Source organism: Leopardus geoffroyi, chromosome A2 (assembly GCF_018350155.1).
Source record: "Leopardus geoffroyi isolate Oge1 chromosome A2, O.geoffroyi_Oge1_pat1.0, whole genome shotgun sequence".
Taxonomy (NCBI): Eukaryota; Metazoa; Chordata; class Mammalia; order Carnivora; family Felidae; genus Leopardus; species Leopardus geoffroyi.
The window spans coordinates 61,917,169-61,939,771 of record NC_059331.1 but is presented as its reverse complement, the minus strand read 5'-3'; the positions used below and the strand labels follow the sequence as shown (position 1 = coordinate 61,939,771).

At 51.4% G+C, this 22,603-nt stretch overlaps 1 protein-coding gene across 5 annotated transcripts in view; it reads right to left on the bottom strand.

Moving 5' to 3' along the window:
- Nucleotides 1-22,603, bottom strand: part of OGDH (oxoglutarate dehydrogenase) — a 66,667-nt gene that overhangs the window by 7,540 nt on the left and 36,524 nt on the right. For all 5 annotated transcript variants that reach the window (XM_045494167.1, XM_045494169.1, XM_045494165.1 and 2 more), the window contains 6 exons: nt 17,376-17,491; nt 12,691-12,845; nt 12,432-12,578; nt 12,155-12,245; nt 11,605-11,784; nt 8,730-8,858 (listed from right to left, as the gene is read on the bottom strand). In XM_045494167.1, the coding sequence (XP_045350123.1) occupies nt 8,730-8,858; nt 11,605-11,784; nt 12,155-12,245; nt 12,432-12,578; nt 12,691-12,845; nt 17,376-17,491 (818 nt within the window). The remainder of the gene's footprint in view (nt 1-8,729; nt 8,859-11,604; nt 11,785-12,154; nt 12,246-12,431; nt 12,579-12,690; nt 12,846-17,375; nt 17,492-22,603) is intronic.

The window sequence follows — 22,603 nt, the reverse complement described above, 5'->3', positions numbered from 1 at the left end:
TACCTTTCCACCAGCCAGTGGAAATATCTTGATGTTTTTCTTTGTACATGTACACATGTAACCTATGTTTAAAATTCTGAGGGGCGCCTGGGTGGCGCAGTCGGTTAAGCGTCCGACTTCAGCCAGGTCACGATTTTGCGCTCCGTGAGTTCGAGCCCCGCGTCGGGCTCTGGGCTGATGGCTCAGAGCCTGGAGCCTGTTTCCGATTCTGTGTCTCCCTCTCTCTCTGCCCCTCCCCCGTTCATGCTCTGTCTCTCTCTGTCCCAAAAATAAATAAACGTTGAAAAAAAAAAAAATTAAAAAAAAAAATAAAATTCTGAATGCTATTCTCTAACAGCCTATAATAACTAACCCTAACTATACCGTAACCCCCACTTTTCCTCCTGAAGCACTCAGGGTTGAGTTGTAGAATCCCCATTTCCTAAAACAGGGACATGCCCTCACTAGCCTGAGCAGTTCCATGTCCCAAATACGTAACCTGACCCACGGTGTCCACACACACTGTGCCTGATGACCCACCTTTCTGCCCCTGGTCCAGCGTCCAATCCAGCACATCACCCTGTGCCAGTCTTGTCTCCCTTCATCTGGAAGGCTCCCCACCTCCTCGGTTTTCCGAGGCACTGGCATTTGTCTATGTTGGTGGCCTGTGGTCAATCCGCTGTTGCTGGACACATTCTTACACAGGGTTGGTCCAGCAACATGGACTTCATGTGCGAATTCTCCCAGCAGGGAGAACTGAGGCACAGGGCGAGCACTGTGGACATTTCCGAACAGCAGTAAACTGCTCTTCAAAAGTGTGAGCATGCGTGTCTGTGCCCCATGCTCCTGCCAGCACAAACGAGTGCCCTGTGCTTCCTCTCACTGCACGGGGACTCTTTCTCTAAGACATCAGATGTTCTAACACTTATACGGCACTGCCTCCTATGGCTCTGCCAAAAGTTATGCAAAGGCTTCTATCGTCAGGCATATAGCTTATTTCCCACTCTTGTGCCAACATGGTTTTGACACACACAGAAAAATATTTAGCTCCCGAAGGCTTCCTCAGGAGAGAATTTTAGAAGGTTGAACCTGAGGCACGTTCTTAGCGAGACAAGGGCCAGGACGGCAGCCACTTCTCCTGCTACAGATCTTATCGACCCCATGCACGCCATCAACTGTGGCATCAGAATCAGTGAAGAGATTAAAGAAAACCCTTGCTAAACTGAAGCTCTTACAGAAGACTGGGCATCATTTATCACACGTTGCTTTCACGTACTCTCCTTTATCACACTAGCTAAAGAGATGAGAAATAGAAACCGATGAGGATGTTAACTGATGACAGTTCTCATGGACACACACAGTCTCCTCGCCTGGGAAATGAGCACAGGGACTGGTGAGTTAGTGATCACAGCATGCGTGCCGTCTCTAGTGCCTCACAGAAAGGAAACTGCTCTGGAAGGTTAAGACCTCAGGCCCTCGGCTGCCCCCCACCCCAATGTCCGCCAGTTACCAGCTTCTGTGTCTTTAAGCACATACGGATGTGGGCACACACACGTGTGTGTGGAGACGGTGTGCTCTGTGGGTGTGCACGCACACAGACGTAGGGAGATAGGTGTTTACACACAATACCTTTCTGCACGTAACAGATCTTGTAGGTCATTTCAACAGTGTATGAAACAGTTGAAACAGTTTCACTGCGTGGTATTAATCACTTTGGTAACTTAGGTCAGTGCTTATTCGTGGGCTAGGCACTATTCTGAGCATTTCATGTATATTAATTTTCATGCGTTAATTCACGTAAGCCATATGACACACATGTGGGTACACCATATATTATGTAACCAGCTCCCCATTGATCTAGGGATGGAAATTTTCATGTCTGGTCTTGTTGCATTAGCGATGTCTTTTTTTTTTTTTTTTTTTTAAGTTTTTTTTTTTTCAACGTTTATTTATTTTTGGGACAGAGAGAGACAGAGCATGAACGGGGGAGGGGCAGAGAGAGAGGGAGACACAGAATCGGAAACAGGCTCCAGGCTCTGAGCCATCAGCCCAGAGCCCGACGCGGGGCTCGAACTCACGGAGCGCAAAATCGTGACCTGGCTGAAGTCGGACGCTTAACCGACTGCGCCACCCAGGCGCCCCTCATTAGCGATGTCTTTAAAGACATCGTGAGGGCACCAGTGGGAAGACCCCACTGACTGGAACTGCTGGTGTGAGAGCCAGAGACCCTGAGGTCAGCCCTGGCTGGAGCCCTGTCTCCCTCAGCCCTGCGGCTGGTCCCCAGCTGGAACAGAGCTGGTTGCTGAAGTTCTTCCTGTCATTCCACCGAGACCTGATTTCTGGTTGTTAGCACCCATGGTGCCGACTCTGCTGTCACACTCTTGCTGTGTGAATCATTCGCTCACAGGAAGGGAGCCTTCATGCTTCCTGGGCCTTCTATCTTCTGGGCTACACGGGCCCAGCTTCCTGGGAGGGTAGTTTTCAGACACCGCCATCCTAGGACACTCTCCCCTGGATCCGGCCTCAGGCAGGTGCAACCAGGATGCTTAGCTTTCTGTCACAAGAAGTCTGACACACCCAAGGCCTACCTGTACCGTTTTTGTGTAACGTGATTCTTAAATCGGAATGTTATTAAATGTTTCTATTGCAGAGAAGAAGGGTTTCACCCCGGTGATTTAAGAAACCAGGAAGAGAGGCTACATTAAATCCAAAGCAAATAGAAGGAAAGGAACAACAAAGAGCAGAAATCAATGAACTAGAAAAACAGGAAAATACAGAAAATGCAATGAAGCCAAAGCTGTCCCTTTGGAAACAACAACCAATCTACAGCCACAGCAATTGAAAACAGAAAGAGGAAAGACACGAATCATCAATATCAGGAATGAGATAAGGGATTCCAGGACAGATGCTAATAACAGAACATCACAAACTCTAAGGACACAAATTGTAATTGTACGACTTACATGAAAGAAATTACCATAGCTCACTCAAGAACAAACAGACCTGAAGAGTCTTATGTATACTAAAGAAACGGAATTTATACTTAAAAGAAATGTTCTCATAGGGACTTGCACTTCTGGAAGATGAAGGAGGTGAACCTTTCCCTATTCTTCCTACCAAGGACAACGGAAGCCCCAGGACATTATCTGTAGAGTAAACATAAAACTCTGAAGGTAGACAGAAGTCAGACTAGCCAGGGACCATAGGGCCTGAGGAGTGACTCAATGACAGGTCCCAGGACGTCTCCTCCTATACCCTGGGCTGGGTGCTGGAGCAGGTTGCTTGGCAACACCAGCAGGGGGTGCCTGGGTGGCTCAGTTGAGTAAGTGTCAGCCTTCTTGGTTTTGGCTCAGGTATGATCTGACGGTTCATGGGTTCGAGTCCCTCGCTGGGCTCTGTGTTGGCAGTGCAGAGCGTGCTTGGGATCCTCTCTCTCTTTCACTCTCTGCTCCTCCCTTGCTTGCATGGTCTCTTGTCTCTCAAAATAAATAAACTAACACCAGCAGGCACAGGCAGGAAAGCCAGAGGACCAAGACACTATTAGACAACTGTCACCCTGCTGCAGCCAGCCCACAGAAAACACCGTGGCCCTTCCCGACCCCCACCCAAGATGCCTAGGAGGTGAGCCTCACAGAAGATTTAAGTAAGATCGGAGTCTCACAACACAATGCTCAAAACATCCCAATGTCATTTGAAAACCAGTGGAATGTTACACCAACACCTGGGAAAACCTCATGGAGTGAGAGAAAGCAATCGGCAGTCAGCACCACGATGACACACGTTAGAATCACCTCACAAAGACATCACAAAAGATGTCAGGAAAACACTTTGATGAAATTACGAACATGCCTGGCATGCGTGAAAAAAATAAAAGCTCTCAGCAAAGACACAGGAGACATAAAGAGAACTAAGTGGAAGTTTAGAACTGAAAAGTAAAGGAAATTGGGGGAAAACCCTGAATGGAGGTCTGTATAGTGGAACAGGGCAGAGAGGAAAGAATCAGTGACCTTGGGATCACCCCAAATCTCATGAAATAGAGACTGAAGGTCACCATGAACAAAGCCTCAGGAAATGTGGGGTCTAACAACGTGTCTGACGTTGGTGCCGCTGGAGACCCAGAAAGAGGGGGTGGGGCTTAATAAATGTCTGAAGTAAGAGACACTGTCTGCAGAAATAAATATAAAAGAAGGGGTGAGAGACCTGTCCTCTGGAAACTGAGGACATTCTGATGAAAGAAACTGATTATGACACAAATAGATATACCATGCTCATGGATTGGCAACATAAATATTAAAATGCCCAAACTGCCCAAAGCCACCTACAAATTTAATTCAATCCCTATAGAAATACCAGTGGCATTTTTCACAGAAATAGAGCAACCAATCCTAAAATTTATATGGAACTACAAGACCACGAAGAGCCAAAACAGTATTGAGAAGGAAGAACCAAGCTAGAGGTGCCACATTTCCTGATTTCAAATGATACTACAAAGTGTAATGATCAAAACAATGGTCCTGTCATAAAAACAGACACATAGACCAATGACAGAATGGAGAGCCCAAAAATAAACCCACACCTCTATGGTCAATTAAGTTATGACAAAGGAGCCAAAAATATACAATGAGGAAAGGACAGTCTTTTCAACAAACGGCATTGGGAAAATTGGACGGCTACATGCAAAAGAATGAAACCAGACCACATTCTTCCATCACACACAAAATAAACTCAAAACAAAGACTTGAATGTAAGGCCTGAAAACCATAAAACTCCTGGAAGAAAACACAGGCTGCAAGCTCTTGGATGTTAGTCTTAGTGACTTTTTGGAAATGACACCAAAAGCAAAGAAAACAAAAGCAAAAATCAACAAGTGGGGCTCTATCAAACTAAAAGTTTCTGCACAGCGAAGGAAACCATTACCACAATGAGAAGGCAGCCATGGAATGGGAGAAAATATTTGCAAACTGTATATCAAATTGTATATATGGGATTCATACTCCAAATACATTAAGAACTGATACAACTCAGCAAAAAACAATCCAATTAAAAAACAGGCAGAGGATCTGCACAGATATTTCCCCAAAGAAGACATCCAGATGCCAACAGACACATGAAAACATGCTCCATATCACTCATCATCAGGGAAATACAAATCAAAACCACAATGAGATACCACCTCACACCTGTCTGAATGGCGAAAATCAACAACTCAGGAAGCAACAGGTGTTGGCGAGGATGCAGAGAAAGGGGAGCCCTCGTTCACTGCTGGTGGGAACGCAGACTGGTGCAGTCACTCCGGAAAACAGTACAGAGGTTCCTCAGAAAGTTAACAATGGAACTACCTTATGACCCAGTAATTCCACTTCTGGATATTTATCTGAAGAAAACAAAATCACTAATTCAAAAAGATACATGCACCCCTATGTTTACTGCAGATTTATTTACAATAGCCAAGACACGTAAACAATCCAGGTAGCCATCAACGGATGAATGGATAAAGAAGATGTAATATATATACAATGGAAAATTATTAGGAAATCAAAGAAGGAGGGGCGCCTGGGTGGCTCTGTCGGTTAAGCGTCCCACTTTGGCTCAGGTCATGATCTCGAGGTTCATGAATTTGAGCTCTGCATCAGGCTCTGTGCTGTCAGCACAGAGTCTGCTTCCTATCCTCTGATCCTCTGCCCATCCTCGTCTCTCTGCCCTCCTTCTCTCAAAAATAAATAAACACAAAAAAACCCCCAAAAACAAATCAAAGAAAGAAATCTTGTCATCTGTGACAACACGCATGGACCTTGAGGGCATTTCGCTAAGTGAAATAAGTTGAAGACAAATACTGTATGAACTCCTTTGTATGCGGAATTTAAAACAAAATCAAACCCAAACTCATAGAGAACGTTTTGGTGGTTGCCAGAGGTGGGAGTGGGGAGGAGCATGGGTAAAAGGAGTGAAGGTGGTTTGGAAAAAAAGATACAATGTTTGAAAATTCCCCAAATTTGTCAAAAGATACAAATCTACAGATTCAAGCAGCTGAATGATGCCAAGTCACGTGGGTGGGGGAAAGACGGTCTTCTTCACAGGTGGTGAGGTGTAAGGCAAGCCCCCCCTCCTTGCCTCACACGCAAAAGTTAACTCCAGGGGGTCACAGACATAAGAGCTTAGAGGGAAACAAAGGAGGAAAAGTACAAAATGTTCAAAAAACAACTCAAGAAAGTGAAAAAGCCATAAAGTAAGAGGAAACATTTGCAAATCATTTATCTGATAAAGGGCTTGTATCCACAATATATGAAAAATTCTCAAAACTCGTAACAAAGAATCCAATTTACAAATGGGCAGAAAATCTTTGTGGATATTTCTCCAAAGATCTACAAATGGCCAATAAACACATGTGAAAATGCTCAACATCGTCAGTCATTAGGGAAATGCAAAAACCAGTTCACACCCTCTTTGATGGCTGACAGAAGGGAGACAGTAAGAAGTGTGAGAGAAGACCGGGGAAAGTGGGAGCCCTCAGACACTGCGGACATGGGGGGAATGGCGGCCTCCTGGGAAAACAGTCTGTGGGGTCCTCCAGAGGGTACTCAGAGCTACCATGTGACCCCACAACCCCACTCCTGGTACGTGCCACACAGAAGCCTGCACCCGGAGCAGCGTTACGTGTATCAGCCAGGAGGTACGAACGGTCCAAATGTCCGTCAACAGACACGTGGGTGGACAGCACTTGACAAAGCCACAGGATAGCCATCCATGGCCATCACAAGGATGAAGTCCTATGATGTGGCTAATGGCTGTGTAGGCCTGGAGAGCACGGGGGGCAAGCATGTGACAGCTAAGAGACACAGAGTTTCTTCAGACAACGTAATGCTCTACAAGAGTGAGGACACCAGAAGCTCCTGTCCGTTGTGGGGATCCCAGCTCAGTAAAGCTGCTGAGACAGAGAAAACGTGGAGCAAAGCCCCAACAGGGTGGACGGGAAGAAATCAGGTGCCATGCAATTGAGCCCTGAACGCAAAGACAAGGGAAAGGCCTTCCCATGGCCAACACTCCAGGCCACCAAGCCTCCTGCTGGCAAATTCCACTCAGTGTTTACAGAGGAAGTTAACACCCACTCTACACAGGCTTTTCCAGAAAACAGAAGACGAGGGAGAAGTTCCCAGCTTACTTTATGAGGCCAGTGCTACCCTGGACAGCCAGACCAGGCTGACACGGCCAGAACACCACAGAGCCACGTGGTGTGTGAGCGGACACAAGAGTCCCACGCTCAGAGTGTATTCACTGTCCGCAAACCAGTTGACCATCTTCAGAGACGCAGAAAAGCATCTGCTAAGAAACACCAGCCCCTTGTGATAAATACTGCCTACAAACTGGGAACCGCCTGCAAAGGCACGGACAGAAAACCTACTGCAAGCACCACACTTAGCGGCCAAGACTGAGCGCTTTTGTCCTAAATGGGGAACAAGGAAGGGACGTCTTCCCTCCCCCTTCCACGCTCTGCTTACATCCTGGCCGCACAACAGGAAAGAGAAACACGAGGTGTTTATGTATGTAGGTTGGACATGAAGAAACAAAACTGTCGCCAAGACAGGGCTGTTAATACAGAAATTCCAAACTATCACAAAAAAATTAGTAAAAGCGAGTTTAATAAAGTTGTGGGATAAAAAACGCAAAACTGAACTCTATTTCTATATCCTAGTAACACTTGGATATTAAAGTGTTTAAAAAGTACCCTTTATGATAGCCCCCAAACAGTGAAATATTTAGGTGTCTCACAAAACACGTGCAGGATCTATACTTGGAAGATTACAAAATACCTAGACAGAAATTAAAAAGAATCAAAATAATGGAGAGATTTACGTATTCTCAGATCAGAAGGCTCAATGTTGTTGCAGCTGTGGCCCCTCCCTAGCGGACATACCTGCCAGCGCACTTCTAATCACAATACCAGAGCTTTGTGGAAACCGACAAGCTGCTTCTACAGTTTGGATGAAAAGGCTACCAACTTAGAAAAGCCAGAACAATGTGAAGAAGGAAGGAAGCCGGAGGACTCCCACGGCGGCCTCCAGACACACAGCAGAGCTACGTCATCAACGCGGTGTCAGCAGAAGGGACACATGCACATCAGTAGAAAAGAACAGAGGCAGAACACACCTGCAGTCACGTGGTTAATTCATTTGACAGTCCCTTCCACAGACTGTACCGGAACAAGTGGATATCTACACCCACCTCGAAACTCCAAATACATCACAGACTACACCCTATAGAAAAGATGAAACTGTAAAACTTCCAGATGGGGGAAAATCTTCGTGACCTCGGCAAGGCAAAGTTTCTTTAGATCTGACATCAAAAACATGATCCAGGGGCGCCTGGGTGGCTCAGTCGGTTGAGCGTCTGACTTTGGCTCAGGTCATGCTTTCACAGTTCATGGATTTGAGCCCAGCGTCAGCTCTGTGCTTTTGGTGCAGGGTCCTTGGTCCCCCCTTCCCCTCCCCTGCTTGCGCCCTCTCTCTCAAAAATAAACAAACATTAAAAAAAAAAAAAAAGAAAAAAGACAATGCATTGTCCACATTCTTATAAAAAGACATGTATTTTTATAATCAGAAAAGAGCAACTATGCTAAAAAACTGACACACGCCACCCTAGGTAAGACTAATATGAGCACAAGGGCCCTTGGGAGGGTCTGACCACAAACCCGATGCTGTGGCCTCAGTGGTCTCTGCCACCAAGATGCAGAGGCTGCCTGGAGCCCGGGTTACCTGGTTGTTGACGACCACGTGGACGGTGCCGTGAGTTGTGTAGGATGGCAGGTCGCTCAGATGGAAGGTCTCATACACGATGCCCTGGCCGGCGAAGGCAGCATCTCCATGCAGAAGGATGGACATGACCTATACACGTGCAGAGAACACCCCAAATCTGACAGAGCCCCGACCACCACGTCCACAAGGCACCCCAGAGACAGTCACTTGTCTGCTTTCCCAAAAATAATGTTTAAAAAAAAATTTTTTTTAAACGTTTATTTATTTTCGAGAGACAGAGACAGACCGTGAGGACAGGAGGGGCAGAAAGAGAGAAGGAGACACAGAATCCAAAGCAGGCACCAGGCTCTGAGCTGTCAGCACAGAGCCCGACGTGGGGCTGGAACTCACGAACCGAACCGTGAGATCATGACCTTAGCCAGTCAGTGGCTCAAATGACTGAGCCACCCAGGCACTCCCCAAAATAACGTGTTTTGAGACCATTTCAGACTTAGAAGAAGAAGTGGCAGAACACAAGACCCCCTAGACTCCTGCCAGTGTGTCTGCCCTGCATCACAGAGCCCACGGACCTCATGCTGAGCACAGCAGGTGGGACCCTCCACCAGGGCAGCAATGCAGGCCGGGCCTTGACCGGGAGCAGCCCATTGCCCCTCCTGTGTCCACAGCCCAGACAGGCCTGGGGTTCTGGGGTGCTTCATGAACAGGCTCAGGAATGGCGCCCTCTGTGCCAGGACACCTCAGCTGTGTCCCCCATTCACCCAGCCGTGTCCCCCGTTCATCCAACTGTGTCCCCCATTCACTCAGCATTTCCCGTGTCGTGAGAACGGCCTCTGTGAGGACCTCAGTACCCCACTCCTCATCAAACTCTGCCTGGCTGTGGTCGCTCCAGCATGTGTTTGCTGGGGTTCCAGAAGAGCCTTCCCTTCTCACCCTTTACGTGTGCTACTGCAGGTTCAGGAAGCCCTAGTCCGTCTGGGAAGCACCACGGGCTCACAGAGCCCTAGTCTGTCCAGGAGACTGTAAACGATTAGTGTGATAGTGACTCTGTGGCGCCCACCATCCCAGATTTGGCATGGGAGCCCCGTGCCGTCTAAATGGGCTCTGTGGCTCCCGCGCCTCCTGCTCTCTGGCCGGGCAAGGTTCAGCCTCACGCTGCGTGGCCCCCGCACAGCCTGGAACCACATTTCTCTGGGAGCCCGCGTCCTTGAGCAGAGCACGGGATCCAAGATTAGTATTTGCGCACAAGGGTGTCTCCTGGTGTCCGTGTCTCTGGCAGGATGGCAACACTGCCCCGTGCCCTCCTCCCTGAATGTCTGTGAACACCTCTTGCACCATGAGACACTGTTCCTGCCGCCTCGACATATCCCCAGCGCCCCTGATCCTGACAACCTCCCGTGTGTCTGTCCTCAGTGCCAGGAAGGGAAGGTCTGCGACGTCCTTCTTGGGGACGAAATCTAGATCTATTAAACAGAACCCTGCGTGTCCTGCCTCCGGATGCTCACGAGGACAGGGGAATGGCGGACATGGTGCTAGGTTTGTGCAGGGGCCTGCTTGGTGCAGCTGGGGGGAAGGTCATGGGAGCCCTCCTCCTGTCGTGCTGTCTCTCCTGAACTGGTAAAGCCACACGGCTGTCCCAGAGGCTCCTTTGGCGTGGTGCTGCTTGCTGACGCCACAGGTGCCCAGCGTTCCTGGTGTCTGACAGCCCCCGGTGTCCCACACGGACCCTGGCAGGAGCGGGTCTCAGGGCAGCCACCCCTCTACACCAGGGGCCGCTTTCCCACAAACACCCAAAGGGCCAATAGGGCCAGACTCTGCCTTGGTCACGCCTACAGAGGTTACATGACTGTTCTTAAACGCCGAGTGACGTGGTGTAACAGACCCCAGCCCGGCATCCTCAGTGGAACAGAAACTGCAGACGGTGGGGTCTAGGTTCACGGCCGAGGCGGGTGCGGGCTCACGCCTGGGCAGCAGCGCTCCCCAAGACCGGAGCCTCTCCTGGCCGCACATTGCACAGCAGGACCTATCAGTGCCGTCGCCTGGAGCACGTTAGCTGTGCCTGACAGCTTTTGCCGGTTTCCTCCCTCTCTAGGATGCTCCCAGCACTCCCACTGAGTGCTGCTTTGGGGACAAACGAGGACACCACATGGAGCTTCCTGCCATCTCGCTCCCTGCTCGGCTCCCAACGGCCCAGCGAGTGTCCTAGTCCAGGACAACGGAAATGCTGGAGGCAATGGTCATGCTGGCCTCCTCCCCATCCCTCCCTGGCCACCCTGTTCTTGCCGGTCCCAGGGGCTGCATGGGGTCCCTTTCCACCTGGAGTATGTACGGCACCGCCCAGGCCCCTAAGCCCCTGGGTGTGGCCTTCACATCCTGCCCCTTGTCTGCAGGGCATCTGTCAGCGCAGGAACCACTTCCTGTTGCCAATGCCTGGCCTAGACCCATCGCCGCTAACAATGTCCCTTGTCACCCTCTGCGTGTGGTACTAGTGAACCTATGGGATTTTGAATCACGGAACCCAGTAAATGAATGCTCGGCTCCACCTGTAATGAGCTTGACTCGTGTAAAGGTTGCCCTGGGCCAGCGGCCCCCTCTCCCCTCAGTGCCCCCGACAGGCCTCTACCCTAGCCCGTCTTCATCTCCAGAGAAGGTCCTTTTTTGGAAGACCAGCTTCACCACAGACGTGACAGCGGCAGCGGCCCCTCCAGCCCAGCCCTGTGCTCACCACCTGGAAGGGAGCACTCTGAAGGCAGGCCTGGGTCACCATATACAGGTCCCTTGAGGTCTGCTCAGAACACTTAGTTAAATGCCAGAAACTCGAGGTCTGAGATACGACTGGGCCTGTGAGCCCGTCCTGGCCGGCCCCCCACGGCCTTACCTTCTTGCCCTCTGTGTCCCCGCAGTAAAACTGCTCGGCCTTGGTTTTGCCCATCACCACGGGGTCTGCGGCCTCGAGGTGGGAGGGGTTGGCCACCAGTGACAGGGTGATGTTCCTGTCGGTCACGCGGTTGATGCGCCGGTGGTACATGCCCAGATGGTACTTCACGTCCCCGGAACCCTGACACACAAACAGCAGTCTTGGCTCTTGGAGGGAGGGGCTCAGGCTGCTGTGCTACATCCAGTCCTAGGACTCCCAACCTGCAAAGGTTCTTCCCAGGACGGCTCCCGCCCACGGCACCGGGAGGAGGTCCCCTGCCAAGGGGCACATCCTGGACCCCCAGCAGGAGGCCTGGGGGTTGTTGCTGGGCCTCTGACCTGTGGCCGTCCCTCTTTTCTCAGAGAGGACGGCCCCGGGCATGTCCTCTGTGAGTGGGGTGGAGTGGGGTGGAGCCCCCACCCCTGGAGGCCGTCCTGAGAAACACACAGAGAGGGGATCCCATGTGGGCCGAGCTGCGCCAGACGTTTCTGGGAGAAAGTGGGGGCCTCACCTCATCGGCAGCCTCCAGCTTTGAATCGAACTGGCAGAAGATCTGCTCCAGCTCCTTCCTGATGACATTGGCAAGTACGTTCAGCCGCCCCCTGGGACACAGAGACCGGTGAGCAGGGATCAGCTGCTCTGGGCACCTCAGGCCACGGTGTGGCAGGAGGCAGGAAGGTGGAAAACAGGCCGCTGCCCATGGGGAACGCTCCACTAGCCCCTTCGGCTGCGGCCCCACATGGTCGGGGATGGGGGAGGCTCATGGGGACGGTCACCGGGGCGGGCACCTGTGGGGCATCCCCATGATCACGTAGTCCACTCCATTCTCACTGGACTTGTCGATGATGGTCTTGAGCGCAGGAATCAGCACCTCGCACCCCTCCAGACCAAAGCGCTTCTCGGACGACCACTTTCGCTGCAGGAAATCCTCAAACCTGGACAGGGACCGAGTCACCCCGAAGAGCCAGGTCACCTGGGCCAGTGCGGCTCGCAGGGCCTGCAGCCCCGCCTCCTGCAGCGACCCCCTGCCCTGAGCGCAGCCCCCACCTGGTAGACCGCACGAGCCTGGCCAGCAAGGTCCGCTTCTCCTCGTTGGTGAACTGCATGATCCCCGGTGTCTCAAACTTCTGCCGGATCCACTGGCACTGCTCCAGGTCATTGATGAACATGAACTCCACCCCGATGTGCTGACAGTACGCCATCTGCTTCACACACACAGATCCCATCAAGGCTGCTTGCCCAGGGCTGTTGGCCGCCCACCCAGCCAGGAGGCCAGAACAGATGCAGCAGAGCCGGCTATGACCCAGGGCAGAGACCAGGGTGGCACCAGGCCTGGGTCCACGGCCCCCTCTCGCTGCCAGTGTGGCCGCGAGGTGCTTCCTTGGGGTCACGCTGTGCCCACTAAGCAGGGAGGGGCAGCGAGAACCATGGGGCCACAGTGCTTCCCTTTGTGGCAGGAGGACGGAGGCACCTGCCAGGGGACCGGACGACTCTGGGAAGATAGCCTCCCTGAGCCCAAGGTCAGACTGTGCCTGGTGCCAAAAGAAAGAAGGGACCACACTGTTGGCAGGTGATGGAGCTCAATGGCCACCTAAGATTTGCAGGTGCTTAGGTTTTAAATTCAACTTTTAATAACTGCCTCCTCCTGGGAAGGCCGGGTCCTACAGCAGCGTGCTTGCACACATTGCAAAGCAAAGGGCCCTGAACAGAGCGAACGCATCCCATCCACGGTGCGGACGCTGCCACTGGGAGGGAGGCCGTGTGTCCTGTGGGAAGCATGGGCTCCCTGGACAGGAAATGGTGGGGGGGACACAGGAAGGCCAGGAGGGCCCAGCCTCAGGGTGGGGGGCCTGGGCCCGGGCCCGTCTGTATCCTCTACCAGTTCAGGGTGAGAGCAAACCCCAAATCAACACATGAGCTAAAGAAGAAAAGCACCTGGTGTGGCAACAGGGCGATTTTATGAACCCCAAAACGTCTCCAACAGCCACACCGTCCAAGCACTCAGTACCAGGTTCTGTCTGTGCCCCATCGGTTTTTACAACAGATACGGAGCCTACTGGCACAGGGCAGGGCGGGGACATGCCCCAGGCCCTTTGATCCTGTCATCTGGAAGAGTGGGCGTCTCTGCACACTGCTCCATGATTGTGAAACAAAGGAAGGTTTGCCCTGAACTCAAAATAACAGCCAAGCACTACACATGCCATCATGCTAGCCAGGAGGAGGACGACCTTGTCTGGGGATGAAGAGGAAGCGAGCTGGGGAGGGCCTTGGTGCTTCGGATCGGTTCATCAGCCAGGTCAATGAGGGTGTCTCAGTGATAACAGAGGGTGCAAGAAGTCCGGGGCTGGGGCTGCTGGGCTGCCCTCCCTGACTGCACGGTTAGCACTAGCTTCACGGTGCCCAGGCTGACCCACAGAACATGTAACACAGCCCAGAGTGCCTCTGAACATGAACCCTCCTCCCTCAGCTTCAAAAAGGTCTTCCTGGGGTCTCAATACAATCTTCAAGGCCGAGAGAGAGGGGGAGTGAGATGGAGGGGAGATCAGGAGTTAAGAAGGGGGGGAGGGGAGAACAGGAAGGGAAAGGGGAAGGAAGGAGGGAAAGGGGAAGAGGGAGAGATGGAGAGGAAAGCAGAAGGGGGGAAAGGGGACAGGGAGAGGGAAGAGGGAGGGGAAGGAGAAGGGGAGGGAGAGAGGGGGGAGAGGAGGGGGAAGGGGGAAAGATGGAGGGGAAAGCAGAAGAAGGGGGGAAGGGGAGAGGGAGAGGGAAGAGGGAGAGGAAGGAGAGGCAGGGAGAAGGGGAAAGGAGGGGGAGGGAGGGGGAAGAGGGAGAGATGGAGGGGAAAGCAGAGGAGGGAAGGGGAAGGGAGAAGGGGAGGGTCAGGGAGAGGAAGAGGGAGTGACAGGAAGGAAGAAGGGGCTAGAGAGAACAGGAGGGGGACAAAGAGAGAAGAGGAAGGGGGACAGAGGGTGAGGGCAGGGGAGAGAAGGACGAGGGGGAGGAAGGGGGCAGGGAGAGAGGAGAAGGGATGGAGAAGGAAGAAGGGGGCAGGGGAGGGGAGGGGGAAGGAGGAGGCAGGGAAGCTCTGGGCACAGGTGGGAAGAGGGCAATGACAGGTGCCCCTGACACCTGCTCACACCTGTGGGGCATAATTTCCCTGAGGGAACACTTAGAAAATCAAAGGAAAGATCAGGCAGAAACTAGAAACGAGTGAGGTCAGTGTGGGTTGAGCTACTAACTGGGGCACGTGGTTACTGGGACCTGGACGCAGTTTTGTTTTTTCCCGTTCCTGGTTCCATCCCCAGGAAAAACAGCAGTGAGTTTCTCAGCCTCTCTCCCTAGAAACAGGTGCCAAGCGGCCCTGGCTGCAAGCAGATTGTATCGCCCTGGGGCCCCGGGCCTGGCCTGTGGTTCTGGCAGCGCACGTGCGCCAGCAACCTAGTGTGGACAGGCGTGCGTGAACGTCCACACCACCGGCAGGCAGGCAGGTCTGCCCAAATGCCTGGCCACCATGAGCACGGCACTGGGGTGGGGATGTGGGCACCCTGGGGTTGGGACACGCTATGGTCAAGGTCCCACACCTTAAGAGTGGGCTCCTGGGCTGAAAGAGAGCCATGGGGCTCTGCTCCCTCCCAACGCCGGGGTCAGGGCCACCGGGGACTCCAGCCTGAGGAGGTCAAGCACAGGGCTCTGAACATCTCCACTGTGCTCTGGCAGGGGAGGAGGGCTGAGCTCCCCACTGGAGACCATCTCTGTGAAGGGAAGCAGGGGCAGATGCACAGCATGAGCTCCTGTGCCGACTGGTCCAGTCCCTGCCTTCCGGAGAAAGTCAGCTCTGAGATGGCTGAGGTGCCTGCAGGCAGGGGTGCGGCGTGCACAGGCTCATCTGGATGAGGACAGGTCTACAAGGGTGCTGTTTCTGGGGTCTAGACCAGGAGAGCGCCTGGGTCAGGAATGTCCCAGAGAAACACAACATGAGCACACATGGAATTAAAATTTTTCTAATAGCGCTGAATGAGTCCTCAGACCATGTAGTGAAGTATCAACACGTCAGGTCTTTAATACTAAAAGGTTACTCAGATCCTCTGTACACTTCCAGTGCTCAACTGCCACAGGTGGCTGCTGGCCACGTGTGCACAGAGCGGGTCTATACACTGCAGTCAAGGTGCACACGGAGGAAGAGGAGGGACCAAAAGTCCATTGCCTTGGCCAATCCTGCCCACCCCTCCCTGATGTCCACCTTCCCTCACGCTTCCCCGTGCTCACCTGTCCCCCATGCCCACCCCTCCCTGATGCCTGCCTCACCCCAATGTCCACCCCTCCCTGCCATGCTCACCCCTCCCCCATGCCCACCCTCTCTGAGGTCTACCCTTCTCCCCCTCCCCACCCTTCCCTGTGCTCACCTGTCCCCCATGCCCACCCCTCCCTGATGCCTGCCTCACCCCAATGTCCACCCCTCCCTGCCATGCCCATCCCTCCCCCATGCCCACCCTCCCTGAGGTCTACCTTCCCCCCCTCCCCCCCTTCCCTGTGCTCACCTGTCCCCCATGCCCACCCCTCCCTGATGCCCACCCTGCCCCAATGTCCACCCCTCCCTGCCATGCTCACCCCTCCCCCATGCCCACCCTCCCTGATGTCTACCCTCCCCCCCCACCCTTCCCTCCCACACTCACCTGTCCCCCATGCCCACCCCTCCCTGATGCCCACCCCTCCCCATGTCCACACCCTCATGCTGGCACCAGGTCACCAAGTTTCTACATTTTACCCCACAGCCTAGAAGTGACAAAGACCAAACTGAGGTGCTGATGCCATAGGCCACTTGTCACAAGTTAGACAATGTCACCAATAGACACTCAGACCTTTCTAGGCCACCGTAGCCACATGTGGTACCACTGAAAGGAGCATTTTGATCAGACCCCACCAGCTGGAGTTGGGTCCCCATCGTCACACCTGAGTCACAGGGCTGGGGCTCTGGCTCAGTGGATGGAGGTGTCAGTGGTGGTTCTAGGGCCCAGCCTGGAGACCCGCTGCCCGGTGTCCTTCAGCTGGGGATTCCAGGAACGCCAGGTGCCACCCGTGATTCAGAGCGTGCGTGCCAGGCAGCACCCCAGAAGGCTGCACAAACCCGCGGGGAGCCCACTGCAGGGTAGTTTTTTTCTCTGTCTGAATGGGCAGTGTCTGCATATGGAGCCTCCCCCCACCCTGTGTAGACCGTGGGGCTGGACACCAGCAGCCAACAGCAGAGCCCTGTGTAGCCCCAGTGTGTTTGTGTGTGTGTGTGTGTGTGTGTGTGTGTGCAGCGCCCAGCAGGCTGTGAGGCCCAGCCCCAGAAAGGAGAAGGAAAAGAAGAAAACCACAGAAGGACCCTGTCTGGGGTGGGGACCTGCCGGGTGGCCCGGGGCTCGTTCCCAACGGGGCCCAGAAGGTGGAACTCGTGCTCTGGGGGACCTCACACTCCCGAAGCAAGCCACTGAGCTTGGGACGCACAGAAATGCTTTTTCTCTTCTATGGTTGATTGTAAAAATAAAAAGCATGAATCTTTATCTACAAAATAGCAAAAATGCTCCCTATTACATTAAAAAACAAACAAACAGAAAACAAGACAAACAACTGCCTCATCTGGAGACCCTCCCCCACCCCCTGCCTGCCCCCACTCCATCTGGAAGCCCCTGTCTGTTCAGGTTTGCAGCAGGTGCACTGGGTTTCTGTGGACGCACCCTGTGCCCCCTCACCTCCAGCCGCCGGATGATCTCCCGCAGAGGAAGCGCCGACTCCTGTCCCCCGATGAACGTGGTCGTGGGCAGGTGGAAGACCTTGTCCAAGTCAGACTCATCCAGCCCGTAGAATCCTGCATGGTGAGGAGAGAGGGGCACAGCCACACGGGGGCCATAGTTTATGGAAAGGGGAAGGGACTCCCCAGGGGAGAGAAAAGAGAAGAGCAAAGTCATAAAAACCTCTGATATATATGAAAATAAGTAATGTCTTATAGCTAGAAACACAAACTTTAGCAACAAACAGCTGTAAACATTACTGGTATGGTAGTTAAACAGGAAAAACGTCCATATTATGTGTGTACTAGTCCAGTGAACCAGTTTTTCATAATTTAGGAAGCACTGTACTTCAAGGTCCCAAGGACATAAATTTTGACTTAGAAAGGCACTGGGTAAGTTAATCAGAAAGCAAAAGAGAAGCAGTTAAGGGAGGAATTCAGGTAGACACTGAAGAACTGGTGTAGAATAGGGCTAGGACCTTGTGTGCGGAGGTGGCGGGCGGGGCTGGGGGGGGCTGGGGGACCGGGGGACTGGGGCTTGAGGGCATGGGCCGTGGCCGCCCTGGATGAAGGTGTCCCTCCCTTCTAGGAACCGCACATCTGCACCCATCCTGCAAGTGGAAGTGCACAGGTGCCCCCAGTACCACACCAGCAAGGACCTGCTGACTAACCACTAGTATTTTCTACGTTGCCAACCACACAAGGCGCCTCTGTATCTGAAAGTGTATTTCAAACTGACAAAAACGTGAAGGGAGGGCTCTTTCTCAGGCATGACGTGCTTGTTTCGTGTCAAGGTAAGTGTCACGGGAGGAGACCTGGCAGACTGTTGGGTGACACAGCAGGCAGGGTCACTTCACACCAGCATCCCAGATGCCAGGACGGACAGGGAAGCTCTACGCCAGCGCGCCGCGGTCTCTGTCACCTGGCTGTGCAAGGTTAGACTGTGTCCTGGTTTCTGCCTACCCGAGTGGCAACAAGACGCGACGGCCCAGTGTAGGACTCAGGCAGTTGCCGGCAAATACGGTTGTGTGTCTGAACTGTTTGTAAAATTGTATATTTCCAGGCCCCATCCCCAGAGCTGACTCACTGGCGGCACACAGGCCAGGAGTCCCCCGGTGTTCCCATTCAAGCTGCCATGGGAACCACAGCCTTTATGTCTTTAGCAATTCTGCACACGTTTTATAAGTCTTCAAAGCAAATTCTGTTTTTCAAACACTTTTTGCTGGCTTTTTCACATGGGGGTAGCAATGGCAGCAGTGGTGTGGGTGACCCCATACGTCTGTGTCCTGCCGCTATTCTACCAAGAATGAGGACAGGCCATCGCACAGGTCCAGGGAGGCTCTGGGCGTTCACAGTCCAGTGCGTGGCAGTCACGGGGGGCAGTCAAAGTCATTTGGGTGCAGGGAGAGGGGCATTCTCCCTAGCTGATGAAAACACCAGGCGTGGCTACTCTTGGGAACATTCTGACCCGGAGACCCTCAGCCTGCCATGACCTTTCAGCATAAAGTGCCCCTGGCCTCAGCACGGCTCTTTGCCTCCATCACCTTATCTGAACACTCCGGGGCTGTCCCAGTGAGTCTCTGCACGGCCAGCCCGGCTTCACGTGAGAAACGGAACCTCAGACACCTGTTTCCAGGAAGGTGGAGCAGACATCTTCATATCTCTTCCCCACTAACCGCAACTAGAACCCAGACATCCTACATAAAATGTAAGACAATGTCAAAGGGTGGAGAAGAAGGCTGACCAGCCAGTGAGGTCCCCGGATTTGCTTCTGGGCTCCCATACCCCAGATGTGGGGCAAAGAACCAGAGATCTGTGAACTCCTGCAAATGCAGACAAAAAAAAGCCCCAATCAGAGCCACTCTAAAGGGTCGGGAGAGGGGCAGCCGAGCAGGACAGAGAGCTTTGACAATGACGGCTCTATTCTACCCAAGCACACAGACCACGCCCTTGCCAGGCTGCCATGCATGCCGATCTCTGGCCCCGTCCCAAGGCTTCAGGCCCAGGATGGAGCTCAGGCTTCGCTCCCTCCGGGAGGTTGTGCACAAGCCCACTTCCCCATCCTAGTGTCAGCGGGGTCTGTGGGGACCGGGATGCGCACCCCAAGCTGGCAGTGAGGAGGCGGCCCCTCCCTGCCGCAGCAGTGTGCAGACAGGCCTGCTGTCACAGAGCTCCGAGTGAGACTCCAAGTCTGGTAACACCCGCACGTCCTGGTCTCAATAAAAGAATCCGTCACAACAAGAACACTGCAGACTGAATGAAGAAAGACAAGCAACAGACACCAGCATCCGGTGGCACGGACGCTGGGGATTACCTGGCGGGGGCTCCCTAGGAGCCGTCCTCAGACGACTTTGGTGAGCAATGAGAATGTGACAGAGACAGTGGGGAACCAAGTCTCTGCAAAGACTGGGGACGCCAAGAAGGACCAGATGGGAAATTCTGAAACTGCAAAATGCAATAGCCCTGAGTTAAAGCTGGCAGATAGGCTCAGGGGCAGAATTAGGGTCACAGGACTGGGGACCCTGAAAACAGAACAGTAGAAATGAAGTAATGTGAAAGAGAGAGAGAAAGCAGACTGGGGAATGAACGAAGAAAGCCTCGGAGACACGTGACATAAAACAAGAGACTGTGTTGTGCCCATGAATCCCAGAAGGGGAGGAGGGAGAGGGAAGCTGAAAAAAGGGACTTGGAAAATAATGGCTGAAATGCCCCAAACATGGCCACAGACTTCAACCCACAGATTGAAGACGTGGTACGAACTCACACAAGAAACCCAAGTACGACCACGCCAAAACACGGCATAAACTTCTCAAAATTAAAGATGAAGAAAGAGTCTCAAAAGTAGCAGTTGTCCAGGACACCTCACCTGGAGGGAAAAACCACTTGCATGACTGAGGGTTTTGCATCAGGAACAAGAGGGCAGAGTGGGGTCCGCACACTTTTCCAGAGCATGAGGAAAGAGCTGTCTCCCTAGAACCCCATGTGCCGGGTTTAACACGCTTTAGGAACGAAGGGGAAATGGAGATATCCTCAGTCACAGGGAATGAAGAGAGTCTGTCACCTAAGGAATGGCTATTGGAGGTGCTCTACAAAGAAAGGAGGTGATGTCAAAAGGGCTCTTAAACACTAGGAGGAAGTCAGGACATGGAAGGCAAAACACAGGCAAACAAACCAGATTTCCTTCTCCTCCTGGGTCTTCTAAGTTTGGTTTGATGTGATGCCAAACCTCTGACCTGCCTGATGTGATTCTAAATGTAGGCAGAGTAAGTATTCAAGACAATTTTACTTTAAATGGGGAAGCTAAAGGGACGTACAGGGAGGTGCACTTTCTACACTTCACTTGAACTTGTAACACAGCGACACCAGTAGGTTATAGTAAGTTCTATATATATAATATCATACCTAGACAACCACAAAAAAGGCAGAAAAAAACTACTAAAAACATGTAAATATGACCAAAAATACTATATATAAATAAAAGTGAAATTTTAAAATGTAGGCTTGGGGTACCTGGCTGGCTCAGTTAGAAGAACATATGACTCTAGGGGCGCCTGGGTGGCGCAGTCGGTTAAGCGTCCGACTTCAGCCAGGTCACAATCTCGCGGTCCGTCAGTTCGAGCCCCGCGTCAGGCTCTGGGCTGATGGCTCAGAGCCTGGAGCCTGTTTCCGATTCTGTGTCTCCCTCTCTCTCTGCCCCTCCCCCGTTCATGCTCTGTCTCTCTATGTCCCAAAAATAAATAAACGTTGAAAAAAAAAAAATTAAAAAAAAAAAAGAAGAACATATGACTCTTGATCTCAGAGTTGTGAGTTCGAGCTCTATATTGGGTGTAGAGATTACTAAAAAACGTAAGTAAATGTTAATAAATAAATAAATAAAATATAGGCTTAAAAACCCATATGAAGTCAGGAAAAAGAGCCAAGAAATGAAGAAGAAGACAAACAGAAAAGAAAGAATAGGAAGTTAGACTTAAGCTCTAGCATAACAATAATTACATTAAATATAAATGACCTAAATACACCAATTAGAAGACAGAGATTGGCAGGGTGGATTAAAAATCAAACAAACAAAAAAACAGGACCCAACTATATGCTTGTCTAAGAAATCCACTTCGACTATAATCTTACAGGCAGATTAAAAGTAAAAGGATGAAAAAAGATATATCATGTAAACCCAAGCAACAGCAGAAGTGGCTCTATTATTACCAGCTAAATTAGACATCACAAGAAAGTTAATAGACACAGAGGGAGCATGATATAACTATAGGTCAATCCACCTAGAAGATACAGCAATCCTAACTGCACATACACTCAACAGAGCTACAAAATATATGCACCAAAAACTGAGGACCAAAAGGAGAAACAGAAACTCACAACTATAGTTGGAGACTTCAACTCTTCTCTCTCAGTAATTCATTGAAAAAGTAAATAGACAAGGATGTAGAAGGACTCAACAACTATCGACCAACAGGATCTAATGGGCACTGACAGGACATTTCACCTATCAGTAGCAGAACACACGTTCTTTCTAAGTGCCCATGGAACTCAAGACAGACAACACCCTGGGCCATAAAAAATCCTCAACAAGTTTAGCGGAATTGAACAGAGTGCACCCTCTAACCACAAATGAGTCAAATTAGAAATCAGTAACAAAAAGACAAAAGGAATGTCTCCAAATTATTGAAAATGAAACAACATGACCCTAAATAATCCACAGAGCACAGAAGTATTAAAGGGTATCAATAAAATGACCTGAATGAAAAAGAAATACAACATATCAAAATGTGTGGGACAGCTAAATTTACAGTAGTAAACACACACATTAAAAAGAGAAAAAGTCTTAAGTCAGTAATAAAGCTCTAACCACAAAAACCTAGAAAAGGAGGGGGGAAACCCCACACAGAAAGCAGAAGGAAATAAAGATAAAAGCAGAAATCAATTGAAATCAACTGAAATTGAAAATAGCAAACAACAGAGAAGAATCAGTGCAACAAGGAGCTGGTTCTTTGAAAAGATCAATAGCACTGACAAACCTTTAATAAGACTAACAAAGAAAAAGACAGAAATTACCAATATCAGGAATAAAAGCGGCTATCAATACAGACCCTGCAGAAATAAAAAAGATACTTAGGGAATACTACGAACAACTCTATACATGTACAATGTATACTTGACAACTCATATGAAATGAAC